This window comes from Arvicola amphibius, chromosome 5 (genome assembly GCF_903992535.2).
Source record: "Arvicola amphibius chromosome 5, mArvAmp1.2, whole genome shotgun sequence".
NCBI classification, from domain to species: domain Eukaryota; kingdom Metazoa; phylum Chordata; class Mammalia; order Rodentia; family Cricetidae; genus Arvicola; species Arvicola amphibius.
The window spans coordinates 160,195,931-160,222,933 of NC_052051.1; the positions used below are offsets into that span (position 1 = coordinate 160,195,931).

Consider the following 27,003-nt stretch of genomic DNA (forward strand, 5'->3'; position numbering starts at 1 on the left):
CTAGCTTCATCTATGATACTAATTAAACATCATAGAAAATTTTCTAATTTTGTGATTCTAGATTTATTATTAACACAGGCAACAAATCTAGAAATGAAAAAATTGTCATTTAGACAAATGATTCATATTTTATTGTCCAATATATATAATAATCCTAATCAAGGATGTTTAAAAGTATCTATACCTTATACACAATAATAAAATAAATCCTAACATTGAAATAAAACAAAGTGAGTTATTTATCGAATTGAGATAAAAGTCATTATTGCAGTTTAATTATATTAGAAAAACCAGTTTTAACTTCAGGATTTTTCAAATGAATAATCACCACATAGGTTATAATACTTGTGATAATAATTTTTCAGTTAGATAAAATGTACTGATGATGAATTAAAAGTCATTGCAAATAAAACCTACAATATTTCATTGGACAGTATCTAGTAGATGAAGCTGGTTTCATTGCTAATTCAGTACTAATTAAGACTATGAAACTTGAATTATCATGAAATTGCAGACACCCCTGTGAGATTAAACAGTATTCTATTAGGTACACACAAACCTCCTTCCCACCAATAATATTACTAGCCACACTGATGAATATCTTGCATATCACCATAGAACCTTCATCTAGTGATGGATGGAGATAGAGACAGAGACCCACACTGGAGCACTGGACTGAGCTTCCAAGGTCCAATGAGGAGCAGAAGGAGGGAGAACGTAAGCAAGGAAGTCAGGACTGTGAGGGGTGCGTTTACCCACTGGGATGGTAGGACTGATCTAATGGGAACTCACCAGGGCCAGATGGACTCTGATGGAGCATGTGATCAAACCAGACTCTCTGAATGTGGCTGACGGAGGGGGATGACTGAGAAGCCAAGGACAATAGCACTGGGTTTTGATTCTACTGCATGGACAGGCTTTGTGGGAGCCTAGTCTGTTTGGATGCTCACATTTCTGGACCTGGGTGGAGGGTGGAGGCCCTTGGACTTCCCACAGGGCAGGGAACCCTGATTGCTCTTTGGACTGGAGAGGGAGGGGAAGGAGACGTGGGGGGAGGGGAGGAGGTGGAAATTTTTAATAAAAAAAATAAATTAAAAAAAGAAGCGATGTTTCAAAAACAAACAAACAACAAGAATAGCAACAACAAACCAACCCACCAACCAAATGGACCACAACAACTAAAAAGAAGATTTTTTTGTTGCCAGTTTTTGGCTATTACAAATAAAGCTGCTATGCAAATAGTTCAAAAAAAGATTTAATATACGGGCAATCCAAATTTGTTAATATAACAATTTAATCTATTTTAGACATCAAAGAAGGAGATAAAAATGTTATTCTTTCAAAGGCCATATGCACAAAGTATAATACCTACCTAAGTTTTTAGGCATATGGCTTTGTCACTAACAAGAAACCAGGAACTTGGGTTGAACATTAGAACTTTCTCTAGTTGCTACATCACTAAAAATTTCTTAACAACCTGTTGATAAATTTGTTTTCTTTTTTCAATATTTTTAGTAATTCTCTAAGAATCCCATATGTTGTGTTTTGATTATATTCACTCCCCTCCCCCATCTCTTCCCAGATTCTGTAATCACCAAACTGTGTTCTTCGTTTATTTCTATAACCCACCCCTCATTTCCAGCTTGTTCTGCTCATTCTTTTGTATGTGTGACTTTCACAGGAATTTGTTTATGACCAGCAGTCACATCCTTAAACAAACTCTTCAAAGCATGAATGTTCTCAGACATCTCTAAGCTCCCACTCCAGTGTAGTTCCAACTGACACAATAGAATAGTAGGTAGTCACTCACCATTCTGTTCCCGCTGCACCCCTGCTGCCAGTAGGTCAGGCTCCCCTAGGCTGATGTCATTCAGCCTTGTCCCCAGGCATTCCATGCAAAGGTGTTTGCACCACTCCTCAGCTTCCAGCTCTGAAAATGAGCACACACGTCAGGACAGGGGAAAGGTGGTGGGAAAATACTTCCTGCTTGTCCCCCAAGAAGATGGTAGGACTTGAACAAAGAAAGATATTTTGAAGAATCGGGGAAATAATTTCCCACAATTTTTTCTCATTTATTATTTTTATTTTGTGTGTGTGTGTGTGTGTGTGTGTGTGTGTGTGTGTGTGTGTGTGCCCAAAGAAGCCAGAAGAAGGCATTAGATCCTCTGATCCTGGAGTTATAGCAATTGTAAACTATCTAATGTGAGTGCTAAGAATTGAACTTAGGTCTTCTGAAAGCCGCGTGTGCTCTTAACCTCTGAGTCATTTCTCTAGTAACTACTTCCCATTTTTGATAATACATTTCAGCATGCTTTTATGTATTAACCATAATACTACTCATTTTAGACTATTTTAGAATGAGTAAAGTTTTTGACAGAAATTTATTAGAAAAGTAACTTAAATGTAAAATAAAAATAAACAAGTGAACAACTGAAAGAAAAACTATATTAAGCACGTGAATATTTTCCTGATTCTGCTTCAGAAGTATGTGGCCTAGAGGTCAGATCCCTAACCCATTGAGAATTACAATGAATTGTGAATTTGTCCTAGAATGGGATTAATGTATGTATTGGGATTCATTTACTACAAAGAATAGGGAGGTGTCATGACTGTACCTTGATTTCTATGTAATGTGTGTCCTACAGGCTTATATGTTTGAATATTTAGTCTCTAGGTGGTGACATGTTTGGGGAGGTTGTACAATGGTTAAAACAGTAATCCTCAGTCTGTGGGTCACAACCACTTTGGAGGTCCTATGACCCTTTCACACCTAAGACCATTTGCATAACAGATATTTAACTTATAATTCATAGCAGTAACAAAACTACAAATAAACAATAGCAATGAAAATAATTTTATAGTTGGGGGTTACTGTGACATGAATAACTGTATTAAGGGGTCACAGCATTAGGAAGTTTGAGAATAGTTGCTTTAAAAAGTGTGATTCTGCTAAAGGAGGTAGACTGCCTGGAGGTAGGGCTTGAGACTTTTAGGTGGTCTTGCTTCTAGTGTGTCGAAGACATCTAATCCTTTCTTGACATCTTATAACACCTACCAAGCATTCTCACCACTGAGGAGCAAGCTTAGTCCGGTAACCTTGCAGTTGGATGGATTTATTAATATTGATATCTTCTGAACCATAAGTCAAAATAAATCAGTCTTCCATTTCAGTAAGGCATACTATCACAGTAATGACAAAAATGGCCAATACACATCTACAGAGTAACTTTCCAATTACTTAATCACTCATTATTCTTGTTGTAGAAAATTATTTGAAGGTATGTTGCTTTCTTTATGCTGCATTTGTTTAACTCTGTGGAGCTATGATTCACTGCCAATCTAAAACACCTGATGGTCTAATAAAGAGCTGAACGGCCAATAGTGAGGCATGAGGAAGGATAGGCGGGGCTGGAAGTATAGAGTATAAATAGGAGGAGACTCTGGGAAAAGAAAAAGGAGCAAGGCAGAACAAGAAGAGGAGAATGACAGTAACTGGCCACCTGACCACCCCGCCAGTCATGGAGTAAGAGTGAACGCAAGAAATACCAAAATAGAGAAAGGTAAAAGCAGAGGCAAAACATAGGAAATTTTAAGAAAAACTGGCTAGAAACAAGCCTAGCTAAGGCCAGACATTTATAAGAAAGTGTAAGTCTCTCTGTGTGTGATTTATTTGGGAGCTGGGTCACAGGTCTCCCAAAAAGCCAAAGGTAAAAACAAACAAACATCAACATTTTGGCATTCCAACATGGGATTAGAGTAAAAGAAAATTCAACAACACATTCTTGTTTGGATTATGTCTCAATTTCATTGTATTCGAAAGATACTCTTTATCATTGCTAGAAATAACAAGAGTTTCTCTGATATAACTAAAATCCCATTGCTCACCTTCCTGGACATAGGGGGAGCTGGGAGGACCTTGGACTTAACATAGTGAAGGGAACCCTGATGGCTCTTTGTCTTGGAGAGGGGTGGAGAGGGGGTATGGGTGGAAGGGAGGGGAGGGAAGGGGGAGGAGGAGGGAAGGAGATGGAAATCTTTAATAAAAAAAAAATGAGGGGAAAAAATCCCATAGTATGAAAGCTTTAGGGTTAAGTAACATGAGTTACTCAAGTTCTAATATGATGTCACTGTGGATGAGGGGTCAATGTGATGACAGAATAGGAGCCAAGTAGCCGCAGATTTTTTTTTTTTATAAATATAAAGCTTGATATTCAGGGGCAATCACCAATATCACAATAGGAAAATTGGATCCAAACTTCTGCATTGGCACCTGCCCAGAGAAGTTTCTGACTTTTCCATACAGCATAAATCTGTGCTGAAACTATGTAATATAGATTTCCATCAAACCTCTTGCTCTTTGTGGATGACACTACAACCTTTGCTTTGACATTTTAAACTCCTCATAAAATGTTATCTGTGACAAGTTTTCTTGACTTCAGGGATTTTAATATCAAGTTCTTTTCTACCATTAGGCCAATTCAAGCAAGGTCAAATCATGCTTCCCTCCGGAGTTTGGTCACACTGCCTTAACATCAAATAGGCTTGATTAACATGTTGTCAAGAGAGATTTGCTGCTTCTTTTTAGTTTATGTAGATCACAACATTCACTAGAACATAAAACAGAAAGATCCTGTATTTTATCACATGATCAAAAAGTGTCCCTGATATTTTAATTAAGGCAAGCATTATAACTACCTCTGGTGCTGTTGAGATATTTTATCATTTATAAATTTATTTTGTATCTGTCTTATTACAGTCAGATTTCTCCTCATCTCTGCATGTGGGTATGTTAGTCATTTAAGGAATATTTTTTAGAAACTGATAATGTCCTTCCTTCAAGGCTGAAGATACCATGATAGTAACTAAAGTTTCAAAAATTGTAGAGGTATTTACAGCATTTTTTCCCCTGACCTCTGGAATATACTAAAAAAAATCCTCAAGTCATTACCTGAAACCTGCAGTCACACTGGATTCTAGGAACAAGAAAGCTTGTAAGCAGGTAACTTCTTTATGAAATTGCTCTTTCTAATGAGGGAACAACTGCCCCATAATGAGAATATCGCCTGCTCTACTATGAAAGGCCAACCATTTCAGGATGGAACAAGCAACATTTGCTTGTTCCTTCAAACAATGATTCTGAGTCCCCTTGTAATAAGAATGGGGACAAAAGTTCAACTAGACCATAGTCTGAACAAACTAGTACTTATGCATAGCCCTGTTTCAGTTCTTCCCCTGTTTAATCCAATATTTATACCAGTTGCCCCCAAATGGAGATAAAGATTATTGTACTGCTGTCTCATATGATTATGTTAAGTATTAAATTTATTTCCTGCCGTAAACATTGCTGTTTTCCTTTGCTTTCTGGGAGTGAGATGCTGGATATGATTTATTGGGATTTCCCTCTCCCCAGAATTGAGCTTCTGGCCTGGGACTTTGGAAACCCCTTCAAACGATCTGAGATGCACCATCACCACAAGGCTAAACCCTCTTCTTTCCAGCAAGTGACAATCTACTTTTAAATCTTTTGAACATGTATGACTCACTGAGTTTAAATGGTATTTCTACATAAGCCTGAATGGGAGGTTATTTCCTAGAACATGAACAAATTGCATATGGTTACATCAGAGACAAAAGTAGCACCCCTTCCGCTAGCCAGTACTAACTGTCCTTTTTCAAATAATGCAGCTATGGTTTTTACTTGTTCTTTCTTATGTAAGCTCTGCATGTTTAAATATTTTGTATATTAGTTTAATGCATTCTTTTTACTGAATTAGTATTTTTCTCTAAGCTCTGTTTCATAAGAACCTATGACCTCTTGCAAACTAAAAAGTACTTTACAACTGGACTATACTCTGTACTACTGTGTGTGTATGTGTGTTATTGTTTTTATTTCTTATTAAGAACAGATGGAAGTTCTATAGACCTATTGCCTTTTGTCACTTGTTTTACACATTAAACTTCTTAGTCTACACCAAATGTGCAAATAGATAAATTCCTTTGTGGATGAAGAGACATTAAATATTCTGTAAAGTTTTCTATATCTTTCTTTTCATGAAAGGAATGTTTTTTCATTAAGCATCTTTAACCCAATAGCTTATGTCTGGGCGTAAGCTCTGAACTCTGTAGCAGAAACTCAAATATTTCATTATGTCTAAGATTAAATTAAGAAAGTTGGCGATTTTGAACCTGAAAATTGAAAGGTACCTGGTTATAGCAAGAAAAATGGACAAAGGTAAAATATGTGAGAAATGTGTTTGTTTGTGGAGAGAAGAGATGGGCAAACAAAAATTGTAGGCCAATATGAAGTTCATATCTGGGAAAGTGTCTTCCATTTCACTTTAAGAGATCCAAGGCTGTGAGAGTGTTTCCCTTTTAATAAAGAAAATGGCCTCTACATGGAATATCCTAAGAAAGGCCTTCTGAGTAAAATATTACATTCAAGCTTTATTGCTTTCATTAAATCTGGGCTGAAGACAACTACATTAAAGTTAAACGATCCAAAATGAGATATACTTGAAAAAGAAAAGAATTTCATCAAATGTATAGAAATATCTCCACCAGATAAAACTCCCATTGCAGAATTAAAATGTATGACATTGGTCATATGCTACTTTATCATATGATCCAGGCAAGACTAGTTTTGTGGCAATCCTAAATCATTGTAACCTTCCCTTACTGCATTTAGCTCTTAGTAAAAGTCTCAGAAAAGTACAGATGAAATACTCCTCTTATCTCCTTCATATTCCACAATTTTCATTGCATTTTCTTTTCAGAGTTTTCTATGATTGAGTGATCAATGTTATCTTCATATTTATTAAAGTATTAAATAGCTGATTTGCTGTAAACTGAAGAAAAATATTTCTCCAAAAACTATTTCTAGGAGAATATAGTGCTTTTACTCATTTTCAAGTAAAATATATAAAGCAATATATATTTGTTAAAACTTCCATTCTTGCAGAAACACTTTTTACTAAACTGACCTCATTAATAGTTCATGCACTTCTGCTTTTCCCTCACACTTAAAACCTTGATAGTACTGCAGCGGACATGAAATGACCGCATCTCTGTTTAGCATATACAAAATAACATTTCACTTCAGTGTCAGATTTGAAGAATTGATCTGCTTAGAGATGGGGAAATAATAGCTTTGTTTCTGAAGAGGAGGTATTTTTCTTTTCTCTCTATAGAATGCCTCTCTGATTTTTTCTATAAATTTGATTCACACTTAATTCTCCTCTAAAGTTTGTTTCAAATACAACCTTCATTCAGCTTCCCAGACCAGTTTACATGGGACATTGTCACTCTGCATTTCTCATTGTGTTTTATTGAAGCCCAAATGCCACTGACAAACTTTTTTCCTTTCTCAACCACAATAGTTTAAGATATAGGTTTTTAGGAAATTCAATTGTTTTAGTACCTTGAAAGCATAGTGCAGTACACAAGCATGGAAAATGATCAGTAAATGCTGAGCAAATAAATAGAAGTGACTATCAGTTATTTCTTGAATATTGAATACAATTTGTAGGAGCACATGAAAATAAAATGGGTAGAATCTTTTGTTGAATTCTTTAAGGTCCAATGCAGTAGGCCTTATAAACTTGACTATCTAGATAAGAAAGATATTGGAACAGAAAAGAAAAAAATGTCAATTGTCTTTCTTTGCCAAAGTCCAGGGTGCTAACCTTCACCCACTCAGAATTATTTTTCTTAATTTCATTATCTATATTTTCCTTTGACTTTATTATGGATGTTTATTTCATAAGGAAAATATTATATCAATTGTATTTGATTCTAAATGAGCTAAACTATTGGTCATTTTTATAATCTATATAGATATGACAGTGAAATCTCCAAGGAAGCTCAACAATGGAAAGCCAACACAATGAGTTACTACTTAAGTGAATCTAGTTGTTTATTGAGAAAAACCAAATTATTTTTGGTTTAACAGAAACTTGAATAGCATTTATTTTTTAAATTGGAAACTTCAGTCTGTTATTTTTCTCATTTTCTGAATTGTGGAAGTTAGGTTTGGCTTCCAGACAGCCAACTAAAATGTACCTACTTGTTTTCCACAGTAACACATGACAAATATCAGCAACTGACAGAATAATCAAATATGACATTCCTCTGCCTGGCATGAATGCATTGCAGAGTGCTTTGATATGGAGTTTAGCAAATGACACAAAAGCTCATAATTATTCAAAGAACACAAAAAGGAACAGAAATGAACACCTTTACGTAGTGTGAAATCATATTGCATGCACCTAAGTGTGTATGTACATGAGTGTGTGTATGTCTCTTTGTGTTCATGCGTGCATATGAAAATGCACAAATGTGTGGATGTGTGTATGTGTGTGTGTGTGTCTGTGTGTGTGTGTGTCTGAATGTAATTTTTAGAGATGGGAGTATGATGTTAAAACATTACAGGAAAGAATTACCAAAAAGAAGTTGGGACCATGTCATCAAGTGACATATTTTTTTCTGATTCACAGCCCGTTATCTTTTGAACATGTTCAATGATATCCTAAAATGGTACATAGTAATCAGAGGTATTTCTCTTAAAGAAATACAAAAAGGATATCTTTAAAACAGTATGTTGAATCATTTTATAATTCCCTGATTATTGTGAAACATTGTGAAATAAGATTTCTGATTGTCCTAGTAATATTGAATATCTAGCATTTACCAAATGCATTGCAAACAGTGTCCTCACAAATAACCACAGGCAAACTGAGGTGAAAGTCATTTTTATATATTTTCTAAGTTATTCCTGAATATGTTTTAACTCTAAGACAATGGTATGTTTACATTCTCAGTATCCTGGAGCTCTATTCCTGTCACTGCATTTAAAGATCAGTTTGTTTGTGTCTGTAGTGTCCTTGACTTTATTTATGGCTGCTTAATCAAATATACAGTTGGTCACTGTGAGCAATGTTTTATCCCCCCACAGAGATCAACACCTAAATTAAAATATAAAGTATCTATTATGAACATACTCCTTTAATCCCAGTATTCGGGAGGCAAAGACAGGTGGATTTTTGTGAGTTTAAGGTCAGACTGGTCTACAAGAGCTAGTTCCAGGACAACCAGGGCTGTTATATAGAGAAACCCTGTCTTGAAAACAAAACAAAACAAACAGATATATTATGCTAAACCCCAATAAAACAACCTCCATTTTTTCTTCAAAAAAGAAAAGAAAAAGAGGAATTTTTCTTGGAATATCTTTTCATGCCCTCCCAAGTGTAGTGGATAGGAGTGAGTGTCATTAAGATTATCCATTACAACTGGCTATTGTTATTTGTCATTAAGATTATCCGTTACAACTGATTTTACAACATATTATAATACAATCATGAAAACACAAAAATATATTTTTGTTTTAAAAAAGTGAAACTTAACCACATGGCCCAGAACAGTACTCCTGAGTCTTTTCCACTGGAAAGTAAAGTTTGTGTAGCAAAACTGGATGATAACAAATCATAAAACATCTGCATGGTTAAATATTAAAAAAATATAAAAGACTGAACTCTTGATGCATGAAAAAATGTGGAGGACTATGCAGCTATTTTGCTGTGTGGACTCTATAAGGTACTGTGACTTTCACTGAATAATATTCTTGGAATGCAGAAATGGAAAGCAAGTAATGATTACTAGTAGCTACTAAGAGCAAATTAGAGGTGTGGGTTTAATTACAAGGGCTCCTACAGTGGTAGATGCATAAATATGCATATGGTAAAATAATATGAAACTGTACACAAACTTTGTGTTTATTCTAGTTTTCTGAATTTTGTGTTCTTATACCTTGACATAAGTCTAGTGGAGGAAATGTTTCAGAGATATATAGGAAATCTGAGAGCTTGTACCAGACAAACCAAACTTATATCTACATGAAACTGTAAATCTAGAGTGGCTTACACTGAAAGGCTCCAAAATGGGAATGACGTAGATGTTCTCATTAGGTAATAACCATGCATACAGTGAAGCCGACCTGTACTGGAGTTCCCAGCAATAAAAGGAATAATGTACTGAACTTATGTGGACATATCTCAAAATAACTATGTAGATAATTTACAACAATTTTAAAAGATTGTCTACAAAATGATTACATTTGTATAACATTCTCTGATGACAATTTTTTTTAAGATGGAAGACATGTCCCAAGACATATGGGCCAATTGGGCTGGGCTGGGCTGGAGGTCAATGAGATTATAGTGGTAATGTATAGATGATATATGAGTTGTCATGAACTTGATTGTGTTTTGCTAGGAATAGCTATAGATGGTAAAAAAAAGTTTATATCATAAACATTCAGACACACACACATGCATATATGCATACATGTAGAGACATACAGAATTAAAGGAAAACACAAATCTTTCATTTGTTTGTTTTTTTTTAACACAAGCTTAAGTTTAATTGAAGAAAACCTTCAAAACCTTCATTAACAACAAATAAGGAAATTTTAACAATGCTTACCATTCTTTAAACATCATGTACATTATTAATATATACTGTGTATTTCCAATCAATTCCACTCAGGCTCAATTCAAGAAACACAATTATAACAGGTTTTATACAAAAAATACTTCACTAAGAAAGTAGGTAAACTGCACAAAAACAGTACAAGTATAATGTGCATAGCAATATAGCTTGAAGCATCTATTTATGGCTTTGTTTTTATTGAGCTATATATTTTCTCTGTTCCCCTCCCCTTCTACTCTCTCCCATGGTCCCCATGCTCCTGATTTACTCAGGAGATCTTGTCTTTTTCTACTTCCCATGTAGATTGAATCCATGTATGTCTCTCTAAGGCCTTCTTTGTTGTATAGGTTCTCCGGGATTATGAATTGTAGGCTGGTTTTTCTTTGCTTTATGTCTAAAACCCACTTATGAGTGAGTACATATGATATTTGTCTTTCTGGGTCTGTGTTACCTCACTCAATATGATATTTTCTAGATTCATCCAATTGCCCACAAATTTCAAAATGTCATTTTTTTTCTGCTGTGTAGAACTCCTTGTGTAAATGTACCACATTTATCATATCTTTTCTTCAGTTGAGGGGCATTTAGGTTGTTTCCAGGTTCTGGCTATGACACACAATGCTGATATGAACATGGTTGAGCACATGTGGTTTAGGTACAATTGAGCATCTTTTGGGTATATACCCCAAAGTGGTGTTGCTTTGTCATGAGGAAGGTTGTTTCCTAATTTTCTGAGAAATTGCCATACTGACATCCAAAGTGGTTATACCAGTTTGCACTCCCACAATCAATGGAGGAATGCTCCCTTTACAGCATATCCTCTCCAGCATAAGTTGTCATCAGTGTTTTTGATCTTCACCATTCTTACAGGTATAATATGGAATCTCAGAATTGAAAAACACAAATCTTAAATGTAATTTTGTAAATTGGATCAATGCCAATCTCCTATTGGCAATAATATTATACTATGATCTTCTAAAATGTCATCTGTGGAGTCTATTTTATTCATCAGAACTGTATATGAAATAGGATTATTTCAAAAGAATCAGTAAAAAGAATAACATTAATATTGCTTTTTTTACACATTGCATAAAGTATATGTATTATAACACGCACAAACAAAACATGCACACAAATATATATGTATATTTTAGGTTAGGTTTGATAGGAAGAAATATTCCTTGTCCTGTATCATTAGTAGTAAACATTTTGAATATGATGAAAGTATTACAGTACTTAAAATCTTTAAGAGACAAGACTAAAATACACATGATAAGTACCATGACACTTGTAATTCACTTTCAAAAGTTTGGTAACCTCCTGTTCAGCTCACATTGGTTGTTCATGTGGGTAAGACTTTATGATGTAGCTTCTGATGCTATTATGAGACAGAGTCTCACAGCAGACAGTTAAGGACACCAGTAAACATGCCAAATTGGATGGGGGGAGCCCACTAGGTTACTGTCATACACAAAGAACTACAGGCAACCGAGTAAAGCAGGGACCAGGAGAAATGCCCCTCCTAGGGAAGAGCACATCAATTACTTGTCTAATGCTAAATGATCAGTCCTGAAAATATATTTACAAGTAACATTGCATAGAGTAAGCAGTTCATACTTGGGACTATATAAGTATATACAACTATATATGTACCTGCAATAACAAAGATAAAGAGGTCATGAATCTGAAGACAAGAGGTATGTTTGAGGATTTGAAGGGAGGAAAGGAAAAGGAGAAATGTAGTTAAAATACAATCTCAAAACTAAGCTAGAAAGTGTTTGGTAAATGTGTAGTGTAAGTCAAAAGAGACAGGAAAAGGGAAGAGAAAATAATGTCAATATTGTAAAATTAAACTGCTGAGTTCAGGTATAAATGGTCTTTTTATCTATATTCCTTCCAATTTTTAATTTTATAATATTTCAAAACACATAAATCAATAGTTCTCAACCTGTGTGTTGTGATCCCTTTGGGAGTTGAATGACCCTTTCACAGGGGTCGCATATCAGATATCCTGCATATTAGAATTTACATTAAAATTTATGACAGCAAATTTACATTTGTAAATAACAATAAAATAATTTTATGATTGGGGTCATCACAGCATGAGGAACTTATTAAAGGGTCACAGCATTGGGAAGGTTGAGAACCACTGACAACAATAAACAAAATTCCTGTAGTTAATAACTACTATTAAAGAAGCAAAAACATACCAAATTTATTCAGTATTCCAAATGCTGGCAACTGGAGAGAAGCAAGGTCATAGTTTCATAAATGAGAAAGTATTTGGTAGCATATTTTAATGTTTTTCTTTGCTGTAGTTTCTGTCCAGCAATGCAGGTGCTGTGCAAAATGGGTGGAATTGACAATATGATGCAGAATAATTTATTATCTTCAAGAAGATAGTTGACAACTAATACTTACTTTGGGGCCTCACTGCACTGTAGATTTTCTCAATTAGTTTCATGATGTGGAAACTTAAATCTAACCCACCAGTAAAATAATTGTAATTGGGAAATAAATTATTACAAAACCAATGAATAATTATTATCATGATTTAATCATTTACTTCTTTTAAGATAGAGCTCTGAGTTCTGCTCCAGTTTTAAAGAATTGAAAAGCACAGGATTGCTTCATAATCTTTATAGAATTATCCCAATACCAGTAATTATCTAATTATGCAAGAGAGTGAAATAAACTGATACTCAAATATAAAAAAGATGTAATCAAATTTTCCCAATATACATCTCGCAATCAGTTTAGTTAATTATTAGGTAAGATTTGTGTATGTGGCTCTGTATCTATGTGTGCATTTTTATGTGTCTCTCTCTTTCTCTGTCCCTATCTCCTCTCTCCCACCACATGTGTCAGTGTTTGTAATAGCATGATTGATACTTCCTATTTAATTATTGAGTCTGAGTTAGGTTTTTTATGAAAAAAAGGAAAAAAACATTTTTATAGCAAACAATTATTCTGGTACATTATTGGAGGAGGTTGGCACTGTTTAAAATAAAAAGCCACTGATAAGAGGGTACTTATAATATTTAGTGAAAATCACGAGCAAAGATATGGTTACTACAGTTTTATTTATTTGTACAACCCTAGAATAAAGAAAATTTCTTTTAATGTATGTCTTTGCAACAAATAAAAATAATCTGTCACTTCCTTAATTTTAAGAATTGTGATTCTCCATAAAAGGAAGACCATCTGAGAACAAAGCATTTCTTCTCCTCATACCGTCTCTCTTGGCCCTACAGTTTGCCTCTATCCCTTTTATCGATGTCACTGACCTCAAGAAAACAGGGACATATACATCTGCTGCCAGCAGAAACACTTTGCTTGCCGCCAGTCATGTGGCTATGACCTAAGATTCTGTTCCTTAAGACCATATTGTAGATTAGGGCAGAGATTCCAAATAGCCATGAAACCAGTAGAAAGACTGAGAGCTCCATGTAGCAGTCTGCATCTGCCTTTCACTAAAATGTTCATCTTATAAAATTTTATCTTTTATTAAATAAGAATTAAATAAAGGCCACTTAATGCAAAATCAGGAACACCTACAAAAAAGCTTATGGAGACTATTCTATAAGGTAACATCTGGAGAACACAATTTGAAAGACATAAAGGAAACTAACAAGAAAAGGCGTAAGATACCAGATTGAGGGAATATTTTGCTGTATTTGCAAATTACAATCTTTCAGTCCATTGGAAAGGAAAGGATGAGGTGAAACAGACTTTGCCTGGCATGCAACAGCAGAAAGGCCAGCCAAAGCTGTTAGGTTCTAATAAGCAGCATACAGACACCATAAGCTCTTATTTGTTTATTGGAGCTATGCTGTAGGTTAATCTGACATTTGTTCATGCAGTGAGTAGGCAGAAAGGATTGAGACATGGAAATAAGCAAAAACTGTGCCTAAAATTAAAGGTCTATGGGAAAAGAGATAATTGACTTGCATCATCAATTAATAAGATCACATTACAGCTGTAGCTGAAGAGAACTTGAGATTTTAGGAAGTATGGTTTTATTGTTGTTGCTTAGGGACATGAAAGGAATAGATACTTAATGGATAAAGCAGTAAATTAGATTTTTCTCTACCAATTAAAAGAAATGCTACCATTTGTGTCTTTCTTCTCTTTTTACTCTCGCTTGCTCTCCGTTCTTTCTCTGTGTTTTTCCCCTCTTTCTTGTATTGACTAAATCACATGCAAAAATCAAATGCTGTCTTTGGAGAGGCCTTTTACTGGTCCGAAACAAGTGACAGAAGCAGGCGTTTCATTAGAATCCTACAGCCTCTTACTGAGAAGAGCTGTATAGATACTGTACTTCAGCAAACATGGGAAGGAGACCAAAGCCAAGATACAGGGATATGTAGGTTATGTAGCAGGATAACTGGAGAGACTTCACACTTGTAAAAGGCAAACCAGATCTGGCTTTCCTAGGGCATCCTTTCTTTGAGTTGGCCTCATTCTCTCCTCCAAAGGCCTTCTGTATCCTCTTCAAGTGTGAACCCTTTATCTATGATAAAGCAAAGAAGATCTTTCATTAATGTAAAGAGGGTTCTCTAGGAGCCAGAGGATCCGAAGGTACTTAAAAGGTATTTTAAGGTTTGTTTCAGAATGATGGAGAAGTGTTCATTGATTTCAAGTTTTCCAAGGTGGAATAGCTAACACTTGAAATCTTGGCACTCAGGAAGCTGAGAAAGTAGGATTGATGTAAATTTCAGGTCAGTTAGTGTTACTTGCTGAGTACCATGACAGCTTTTGTTAAATAAAAAATGAAATTGTCAAAAGACAAAACAAAACAAAAACCAAGATTTTAAGATCCCAACGTATCAGGGAACTCTCCAGATATAAACTTCCCTAGAAAACTTGTGGCCATTGTGAGTTTTTTTGGTTAAGTGGTGTGTGTGTGTGTGTGAGTGTGTGTGTGTGTGTGTGTGTGTGTGTGTGTGTGTTGGTGCTGTTGTTTGTTTGTTTTCATGACTTAAGCTATTACATTGCTTCTTCTTCCTGAACTATGGGAAAAAGCAAAGATTATGAAATTTAGTCTTGCCCTTATGGTCTAATTTACCAGCCATGTAATTTGGTATTTATTTATTTTTCTACAAAAAGAAACTACTAGTCTGATTCCTAGAATTTTAAGTATTTCCTTGACTGCTACGTGAAATAATATCAATGTTTGTTATATCTTAAGTATTACTAAAAATCATTCTCAAGCAGTCATCTGCTGCGCTGTGATATGTGTGTATGAGTTCATGTATGTTCCCACGTATGAAGTTGCATTTACATTTTTATATTCATGAATGTGGAGATCAGAGTTCAATATCTGGTGTCTTCCTCAGCTGATCTCTATCTTATTGTTTGAGACAGGGTCTCCCATTGAACCTGGATCTTAATGACTTACCTAGAGTGGCTGATCAGCAAGCCTCAGGGACCCTCTTGTTTGATCTTACAAAGAACACAGATTATAGGGGTACCACCACACCAAGTGTTTCACACTGGAACTAGAGGTTAAATCCACACACTAGTTTGGCAAGGATTTGACTGACTAAAGGACTGTCCAGCCTCAAGCTTCAAGCACTTTATTGAATAATTCTAGAACCTCCTTGGTACCAAGAAGGTATTATTTTTATTGAATAATTGCAGAACCTTTCTGTTATTTGGATCTTCAAACCAAAATGAACCAATTGTACATAATTTAGATAAAATTATTGTGTTAAACTAAGTTAAAACCAAATATTAAGGTCCTTTGATTCAATGTTGACTTAGCACAAACTGTTACTAATTAGTAAAAACTAGAAAAATAAATCTCTGTGGTACTCTAATAATATAAAGAAAAAAATAAGAAATTGTCACATATGTTTGAACAAAGAAATTCAGAATCCTAAGCTCACTCCAAATAAAAGTCAGAAAAGAAATATCAGAGTCTGTGTTTCGCCCACGGGTTAGTTAAATGAAAAACGACTTAACAAATATGTGATAGAATGTTATAGAACACAGTTGATAAAATGTGTTTCTTGCCAGATCCTGCTTGTCCCATCTTTTATAAAAATTTAAATTTTATTAACACACAATGATAGTTGTTTGCTTTTTCCATAATACTACTTTTCTAGATAATGACAAGATCAAATAATGTTTACAGATAATATATGATGCACAAAAATTGTCATATTAACTCTTAGGTCCTTAGGAAAAAGTTTCTAGAAAAATCTTAAAAGCAATAGAAATGTTGAGTGGGGATTTAGCATCTCTTAAGTCTACAAAACAGTAGTAGGTCTGAGGCATGACATTCAACTGTTTGGAACCAGTATGTGTTAACAGAAAGCAGTGAGTTCTGGGTAACATCCGATCAGATATGCTTAAGACTATTTCTCAAATGAGAATTCCTTTCAAAAAAATCAACCAACACAGACTTTAAAATTTGGCCAAGAAATGTTATCCAGTATTCCAAAAGAATTAATGAACTACCAAAATAAACCTATAACTTGGTGCTAAATGAAAATAAGAAGAATATGAAAACCATTTTTCTAGGTTCTTGGTAGAACACATCTTTCAGGGCATGTATATGGGGAGATAAAGAATAAAACATCTATTTTGGTGGTAAAATGTTTATGGAGCTCTAGACTATGATTATGGGCCAACAATTTTCCCTTTGTGCCTCCCATCATGCCAGAATCTATTTAAAATGGAGAGCAAGTCCCTCCAACACTAAATTTTGTGAACACAAAATGTACCACATGGATGCTTCACAGTTATTGGGATCATGATTCTTCTGTGAATGACGGAGGGATAAAATATTCCCAGAGAGTAAGGAAGTAGCTTTTTAGAAGAGATAAAATAGAGTTATACAGGCTCATAATTTTGGTAATTACTGAATTAAAAAAAGGACAAGTGTGGCTTTTTACTCTTTCTAAATCCTTCAATATGTAACTTCCTGATAAATTTTCAAGAGAGAAGGTATTTAACATTGTATTCCCCAAATTCTGCTGACCATGAAAGATCATTGTCTTGAGCACTTCTTTTCACCTCATAAATAACAATGACTGGTATATTTTTATTGAGTAGGCACATAACAATTACTCTAAAGGATAATTTGATTAAAGGATGATTCAGGAGTGTTGGGAAGATCCACATAGGTAAGGCCAAACTCTGAGAATATTCTCTTCTGAGGCCTCTGTAATAATTCAACAGGCCAGAAGTAAGGATAAGAAATCTACCTTCATGTTTATAAGTTTTTAAGACTATATTTATATTTATATATCTTATCATCCTATAAGCATAGTATCAAAATGCAATATCTACTCATCCAACATTAATTCACTTCACCTACCATGTGGCTTGCAGCCTCTCTCTCTCTCTCTCTCTCTCTCTCTCTCTCTCTCTCTCTCTCTCTCTCTCTCTCTCTCTCTCTTGTCTTTATTCCAAATTTGGGCTTCACTGACCTAGGTTTCATTCATGTAAGTTTATGTGTTCTGCAGTCTGAGACACAGAACAAGACATATAATGTAGTTCCTTCAGAGATCCTCTGACCAGAAATTTAGCTCAATACTGACAGTTGAAAGAAGCAAGAGAGACCTTGAAGAAATACCTTTAAAGAGAACAGGTAATGTGCCGTGCTGTCACGCCCTTATCACTTAATATTTGTCATGATTAATAATCTCCAGCTCACTAAAAGAGGCTCCTGTTACATGGACCATAATTATCTTTGGTTGAGTGGTGTGTGAATTTAATGTAGTAAAATTAAATTAAAATTTAAAATTCAGAAATGTTTTCTTCTAAGTCTATTTAAAAATGCAGAGTCTGTGACCTCGGCCAGAGCAGGCCTGAGACAGCAACCTCCACCAGAGCAAGCCCAATGCACAACCTCTACAGGAACAGGTAAAAGGGAGCAACCACTGAGCAAGTAGGTCCAAGCCAGAGATCTCTGAGGAACCGGGTGAGATTCAGGGACCTCCAAGGAAGCAGGTCTGAGCCAGAGACCTCTGCGGGGCCAGGCCCAGAAAAGACAGGGACCTCCGTGGAATCAGACTCAAGCCAGGGACATCTGTGGAAACAGGCCTGAGCAATTGACCTCTGCTGGACCAGGCATAAGACAGCGATCATCGCAAATCAGGCAACTAGCGACCTCAGTGGGAGAAATCCCAAACAAGTAACCTCTATGAGAGCAGGCCTGAAGGACCTCCAGGTTTGCAGAGCAACACTTGGGAGTGCCTGGTGACATTCGGGAACATTTAGTGACCTTGTGTAACTGGAACCATGGCCCTGACTACACCACGAGGAGTAACCATCTGAACCTGGCATCCACTGGCACCTGGAAGAATGATCACCAGAGACACAGCTACAACTACACCAATCAGAGGAAAAGGTGGGTAGACCAGATAAGAACACACTCAACCCTACAAGGGGTAACACGACACCAACAAAAACTAGTGGCTGTACAAGAGTAAGACTTGAACACCCAAAAATAAATGAAGCAGAAGAAAATGACCTAAAAAATAACTTTAGGAGAATGATTGAGGCCCTTAAGGAGAAATGAAAAATTACTTCAAAGAAACGGAGGAAAATACAAACAAAAAAAAATTGGAAGGAATCAACAAACCCTTTAAAGAAAACCAAGAAAAAAACAACCAAACAGATGAAAGAAACAATTTGAGACTTGAAAACTGAAATAGAGACAATAAGTAAGACACAAACTGAGGGAGTTCTGGACACGGAAAATATAAGAAAATGATTAGGAACCACAAAACAGGCATAAACAGAGAATACAGAGATGGAAGAGAGAATCTCAAGCACTGAAAGTATAACAGAGGAAATAGATTCATTGGTCAAAGAAAACATTAAATCTAACAAAAGCTTAACACAAAATATCCACACCATGAAAAGACTAAACGAGAATAATAGGGATAGAAGAGAGAAGTGCAATTCAAAAGCACAGAAAATACATTTAAAAAAATCATAGAGGAAAACTTTCCAAACCTAAAGAAGAATATCTCTATGAAGGTACAAGAAGCTTACAGAACACCAAATAGATTGGATCAAAAAACGTTCCCTTTGGGTTCACCTTCTCCTCCTGGATATTGGAAGTAGACAAGATTGCCGGGCAAAAATTGGGAACTTGGGGGTGGGGTGGGATGGGGGCAAGGGGAGATGGGGAGAGAAAAGCGTGAAGGGGAGGATGGGGAGAGCTTGGGGAAATGGGATGCTTGGGATATAGGAAGGGTGGATATGGGAGCAGGGAAGCATATATCTTAATTAAGGGAGCCATCTTAGGGTTGTCAAGAGACTTGACTCTAGAGGGGTTCCCAGGTATCCTGGGAGATGCCCTCAGCTAGTTCCCTGGGCAGCTGAGGAGAGGGAGCCGGAAAAGGCCAGATCCTATAGCCATACTGATGAATATCTTGCATATACCATAGAACCTTCACCTGGAGTTGGATGGAGATAGAGACAGAGCACCAGACTGAGCTCCCAAGGTCCTGATGAGGAGCAGAAGGAGGGAGAACATGAGCAAGAAAGTCAGGACCGTGAGGGGTGCATTCACCCACTAAGATGGTGGGACAGAACTAATGGGAGATCACCAAGTCCAGGTGGAATGGGACCAAACCGGACTCTCTGAATGTGGCTGATGGTGGAGGCTGACTGAGAAGCCAAGGACAAAGGTGCTGGGCTTTGATTCTATGCATGGATGGGCTCTGTGTGAGCCTTGTCAGTTTGGATGCTCACCTTCCAGGACCTGGGGGGAGTTGGGAGGACCTTGGACTTCCCATAGTGTAGGGAACCCTGATTGCTCTTTGGCCTGGAGAGGGAGGGAGTGGAGGTATGGGTGGAAGGGAGGGGAGGGAAGGGGGAGGAGGAGGGGAGGAGATAGAAATTTTTAATAAAAAAATGAGGAAAAAAACTCCCCTTGCCACATAATGATCAAAGCACTAACCATACACAATAAAGAAAGAATATTAAGAGCTGCAAAGGAAAAAGGCCAAGTAATATATAAAAGCAGTCCTATCAGAATTACACCTGACTTCTCAATGGAAGCAATAAAAGCCAGAAAGTCCTGGTCAAGTGTTACGCAGACATTAAGAGGCCACGTATGCCAGCCCAGAATACTATACTCAGCAAAACTCTCAATCACTATAGATGGATAAAACAAGATATTCCATGACAGAACCAGATTTAACCCCAATTCCAGCCACAAACCAAGCCTTTCACAAAAGTACTTGAAGGAAAACTCCAACCCAAGGAAGTTATCTACATCTACAAAAACACAGGCAATAGATGATCTCACAACAGCAAATCCCAAAGAAGGGAAAACAAACACAAAATAACATCACCAACAATGAAAATTAAAATAACAAAAACTAGCAATCACTGGTCATAAATATTAAATAATATAAATGGACTCAACTCACCTATAAAAAGACACAGGCTAACAAATTGGATACAAAAACAGCATCCATCCTTCTGCTATATACAGGAAGCACACCTCAACCTCAAAGACAGATTTGCCTCAAAATAAAGGGTTGGGAAAAAAATGGATCTAATCTACATGGGAAATAGAAAAAGACAAGATCTCCTGAGTAAATTGGGAGCATGGGAACCATGGGAGAGAGTAGAAAGGGAGGAAAGAGAAAGGGAAGGGACCGGACATTGGGAATAATATTAGAGAGGAAACCATTGGAGGGAAATATAGTATTGAGGAAGTTGGGAAAAGCTATAGGACACATGAAACATGAAAACAGAAAAAAAGCTTTATATGGTAGATGGAAAGGTACAAGGAGGGGTTCAGAGAGATGGATGATAATGAGAAGGAGGTGAATAAATTCTCTGAGAAAATATCACAATGAAACCTGATGTATATGCCTATTAAAAATTAAATAAATACAGAAAGTCAATGAAAATAAATCAATGATAGTTGGAGAGACATAATAAAGGTAGGAAAGGTATGAGTTGCTTGGTTTTCTGACAGTCCAGGAGTAAAATACAGTCTGAGGGTCATTGGCTTAAAACTTCTAGCTCATAATTATTTCTGCATGAATGATAGAGATGGCTCACATCATTGTGATCTAAGCTGCTCCCTGAACATCATAGTGATGTTAGCTACAGAGATTGTTTCTGATCAGATGAATTTTTATGAGTAATTACATGTTACAAGTAGGGTCAAACAAAGAAGCTCATAGAAGAAAACAATACAGGGCTATTGATTCATATATTAGCTAGATGCTAATTTACTTTCTCCTTACTTTATATTTCTTCTGTAGGAATCTGTGGAGTGTATTTATCTGTTGACTCCTCAACAAACACTTTAAAAGAAGATTATTGAAGCTATTAAATATATTGAAGATTTTAAATATATAAACCATATTTAGAGCAATCTCATTTAAAAGTATTTTAATCACTTTATAGGATCACGCCATCTGTTGGTAAAAGAATGTTAGTTGACATATTCTACTGGGTGTCATTAAAATTTAAGATCTATACATTGTGGTGATACAAACCCAACTTTTATCCTATACTCTAGATGGCCTCCTGACATACCAGTTTCTTCATGAGGACAGAATATTTTCATTCTATTTGGAAGGAACTTTTGAAAACATGTTAAATGAGATATAATACTTGAATTCAAGAACTGAAAATTTTTTAAAAAATTAATTTTAAACTTTCTAAAGAGAAATTTCAGAAAGAGAGAAGTGCAAAAAATTCACAAAAATCATTTCAAGCCTCACACCCAAGAGAATTGACATGTTGATCATAGTCTAGATGATGCTGAACTTCAAAGCACACACTCTGCCATGTATCAGTGAAACCAATCAGTATTATAAAGAATAAGTAAAATACTTTACAAGAAACAAGGAGCATAATAAGTTTTATAATAAATTACTTGGTTATTAAAAGTAGAAAAATACTTTTCATTGAGTAACAAAATTATGGTACACATCTCTTTAATTTAAAAGAATTAATGTTTAATTAATGTTTAATTAATGTTTAAGCAATATAAAGATTTCAAAGCAAATGCTTGTGATGGTGATAAAAAAGATTGGAGGTGAAGGGAAGTGAGCTTGCACAAGTAAATGTAAGCATTCAGTAAATCTTCAAGGTATTACTTTGATTTGGAGAAATATTTTTGGAATGATGTTCAAAGTTAATTGTCATTTTAAGCACTTTGGCTATAAAGGTGAATATTCATTTTTGTTTGTATACATCAGATATCAAACATCTGACACTATGGGAAAGTTTGGTAAGTTCTCTCTGATAGCTTCTAGTCACACTGCTCACATTGATTCAGTGAGGCCTCTGGAAGTTGAAAGAGGGTTAGATATGGTATTGCTTTTTCAGCTTGTATGGAACAAATGATCAATAATACACACTAAAGCAAATAGAGTTAGGTGAAGAAAGATGGTCAGATGAGGTTGATTTCTGTGTTACTTGCCCAAAGTCTTCTGGGAAAGGTCAAGACACAAATATTCTTTTAATACCTCAAATTCTGATTTCAAATTGTTTTGTTTTAGTTGGCTGGAAATTACCTAGAAGACACAACAGCACCAAAAGACATTGTGTTTGCTCATCAATACAAATTTTGAAGAACTTTCTCATACAAAAGGCAATTCAGAAACAGTCTTTATCATATTGTCTGTGTATGTACATATTTTTGAATGCAGTACTTGTTCTCAGGGATATAGTCAAGTATGCTTAATATAAAAATAATATATTAATATATATTTAAATAATAAAAAGGATAAATGCCCAGGATTATTCATTAGAATAGGAATAATTTTCTGTTCCTGGAAAATTAATTAATATCTTAATTAAACAAAGATTGTAACGTCTTCAACATATTGTTTAATAACTTGAGTTAACTCTTTAAATTGTAGCAGTTCAGTTACTCATATTTCTAAGCACTCAAAACATTCTTTCATCTACTTTTTATATCATAACAAAAGGCCAATAATTTATACTTTTCTGAAAAACAAAAGTGTTCAGCAGTTTTAGCAGTATCAAAAGACTTTTACAGAAGTATTTCATGAGAACTCAGCAAAGATTTGCAATATCCAATGTTATATATTCAGTCAGAATACCATTTGACCATTAAACAGAGAACAAAGAAATCCAAAAATAATGCCTGGGGCTTTGGCTACGGAAATGAATATAATGATTAATGCTTTGTGCAACTTGGGGCACATTTTCCTCAAGGAGAATTACAGTGCATCTCTATTATTATAATTTCATTTTTTATTGTACTTTACATTGCGATAGCCACCTTTTTACACTAAACGCAGCCTTTGGCTGTATTCTGACAGTCTTTTTGTGTTTTTATTTCATGAATAAAAAATAACTGAAGTAATAAAGATATAGCTTTCATTATTCATGCAAAAAGTTTAAAGTAAAATAGATTTGAACATAAATACTAGTCATGGTGCCAGGGAGGTGCTCATGAGGTCCCACCTCTCCTGAGGGATTATTAGTCTTTAATTGTTAGGGACAGAGGGCTCAATTTTCTTTAGTAAGTAGTGTAGCTCCTAATTCGTTGCCCTTGATCCAGTGAATTACATCCCAATAACCTTCATTCAAGACATTCTAACTAAGCGAGCCACACATAGAAAACATGAAATTAAGGGGGACATGTATATGCTTATATACATGTATATGTATAGTTTTTATATCACTTTAATTCAGGCTAATAATCGTCATATGGGAAGAGTGAACCTCAGTGAAAAGTTCCCCCAGCACATTGGCCTATAGGCAAGTCTGAACATTTTGGTTAGTGATGTGGAAGAATCCAGCCAACTGTAGGTTGTGTCATTCCCTGGGTAGGTAGTCCTCTATGTTTTAAAAAAAGTGGTCTGATCGAGTCATGAGAAAATATCCAGAAAGCAATGTTCCTTCGTGGCTTCCACATCAGTTTCTGCCACAGTGTTCCTGCCTTGTACACTCAGAGATGGTGTGTGACGAGTGTTGTAAGAAGAAATAAATGGTTTTCCTCCCAAGCTGCTTATGTTTAAGATGTTTTATCACAGCAGGAGAACCCCTAACCAAGACACTAAGATGGGTTTCAGCAGAATAAGGAAAGGAATTGGATGACAATGAGGAACGCGTGTGAAATTGACTAATTTTTTATTATATATGCATATGAAACTGTCAAACAAAACACTGAAAAGTAACTTGTATTACCTAATAAGCTGCCATTAGGAATTAACATTCTATGAAATGTTATTGCATTTTTATTGAGCATGTGTTGATATGTTCAATGGTACATAGATGACAGCAGTGCTGAAGACGATTCTTATTTGGAATGCAGAGATCTATGACATTCTCACCTCTGCAGGGGCCAGTTTTCAAAATAAAATTATTAGGTTTCAAAGATGAAAACTATCCTTTAAGTAGTAGCTGGAGAAATAAAGTTGTTTACATCATATTAACTTAATTTTTTCAGTGCCTAGTGCTCATGATGCTTTCACTCTAATTCTAAATAAATTAACATTAAAGTTCATTTTTTTGCAAATTATACTCTTTAAAAAGTGACAGATGTGAGAAGACAGAGAACGATGTGGGAGAAAAGAACTTGTCAGACTGTTGCTTTTTAATTAGATACAGTACGTGGGATGTGAGACATGTCACTAGCAAGTTTAATAATTAATATATGGCTATTTAATATGATTAAAAGAAAAAACAACCATTATATTTATGTCTCATTCTAGACTTTATCAAATCTGAGCTCCTGAATATGCAACAAGCCACAGAGGCATTGCCTTTTTGCTCTGTGCCTCCAAAGACCATATTATCTCCTGGAGAGCTCCAAGCATTTCAGGCTAAAGTTCCCATACAAAGGAACTGTGGGATAGATTACATCTAGTCTGAAAGGTCTTAGAACAGCAACCAGGGTAGCTTGGCATGGTCCAAGCTCCTCAAACTAGTAGATTCCTGACATTCTCTCCAAATGGCTAGGAAATCATCAATACTTCTAGCCCTTATTACCCAAATTGAAACTCATTTTCCTGCTATATAACACCTCTCCTGCCAGGAGCTTAATGTTCTCTGAATCTTCGCTATGATTTCTCTGTAAATACTTATCCTAGGTGGTTCACACTTGAATATTGTTCTGTTGTTTGGCTTACCTGGGTCTTAAGTTTACTTTTGTGCATGTGAGTTCTACTCCAATTTACCTAAGAAACATTTTTACAGGAAAAATTACTCAAATAGTTCAGCTAAATACTCAGGCATACTCAAAAAATAAATGTAACAATTGTTTCTGTGTACCTCTATTTCAAAAGGCTCTATTTCAGAGATGTGATCAGAGCATTAAATAAGGTATCCATAACTTTAAAGTTTCTTTAGGATAAGCTTTATCTTATAAACCTTTCTTTAAGAAGCATAGTTTGCCCTAACATATTGAATACTTTGAAGAGTATCAGAGTATATAAACTTATTCTCTGATTAGTATACGATTTCCCAAACATTTAACCACACATGCGACCAAACCCGTCTCTCTGAATGTGGCTAACAGCGGGGGCTGACTGAAAAGCAAAAGACAATGGCTCTGGGCTCTGATTCTTCTGCATGGACGGGCTCTGTGGGAGCCTTCTCAGCTTGGTCGATCACCTTCCTGGACCTGGGGGGAGTTGGGAGGACCTTGGTCTTAACATAGAGTGGGGAACCCTGATGGCTCCTTGGCCTTGAGAGGGAGGGAGGGGAGGTATGGGTGGAGGGGAGGGGAGGGAAGGGGGAGAAGGAGGGGAGGGAAGGGGGAGAAGGAGGGGAGGGAGGGGGGAGGAGGAGGGAAGGAGATGGAAATTTTTAAATATAAAAAAAAATAAACCATGAGAGAAAAAAAAAAAAGATAAAAAAAAAATGTTAGCTATTTATGTTATAAAACATAAATGGCCAACCGACTACAATATGGAGTAATATTAATCCAAATATTAGTTATAAAGAAATAAAAATTGAAATAAATTTTATAGGAATATTTTAGGCCACAGTATTTTTGTACTTTATATAAAAGTTAATTTAGAGCCTCTTGTTTTTTCTATTTTTTGCATTTGTGTGATTTGATAGGTTCATATAGATGCCTTATATACAAATATAGGTTATAGATAGTTAATGTGGAGGAAACGTGCTGCCCTAAAAGATAAATTTTATCATGTACTTTTGTAAAGTCTATTCAGTCTCTGACTTGAGTGAATTGATACCTGAAATTCTTGTACTTGAAGGTTGTAGAGTTCAAGAAGGAATATCCATTCCTAAATTATCACTCAGGTGTTTTAATAAACTATGGACACATCCCCATAAAACATTTTTTAAATGTTTTAAAACATAATAAAGAGAGATTTTTATTTTTATATATATACCAACTCCAGTTCCCCCTCCTTCCACTTTCCAGCTTCCTAACTACCCCACCCCCATCCCATATCCATTACTAAGCAGAGGTAGGGACTCCCTTGGGGAATCAAGAAAGTCTGGCATACCAATTTGTGGCAGGACCAAGCCCCTTCCTCATGTATCAAGGCTGAGCAAGGTATCCCACCATAGGGAATGGGC

General features: G+C 35.7%; 1 protein-coding gene across 1 annotated transcript in view; it reads right to left on the reverse strand.

Annotated features, from left to right (window-relative positions):
- Dok6 (docking protein 6) overlaps positions 1 to 27,003 on the reverse strand; it is a 309,537-nt gene that overhangs the window by 140,169 nt on the left and 142,365 nt on the right. Inside the window, exon 4 of the mRNA XM_038331279.1 lies at positions 1,811 to 1,930. Coding sequence (XP_038187207.1) covers positions 1,811 to 1,930 — 120 coding nt within the window. The remainder of the gene's footprint in view (positions 1 to 1,810; positions 1,931 to 27,003) is intronic.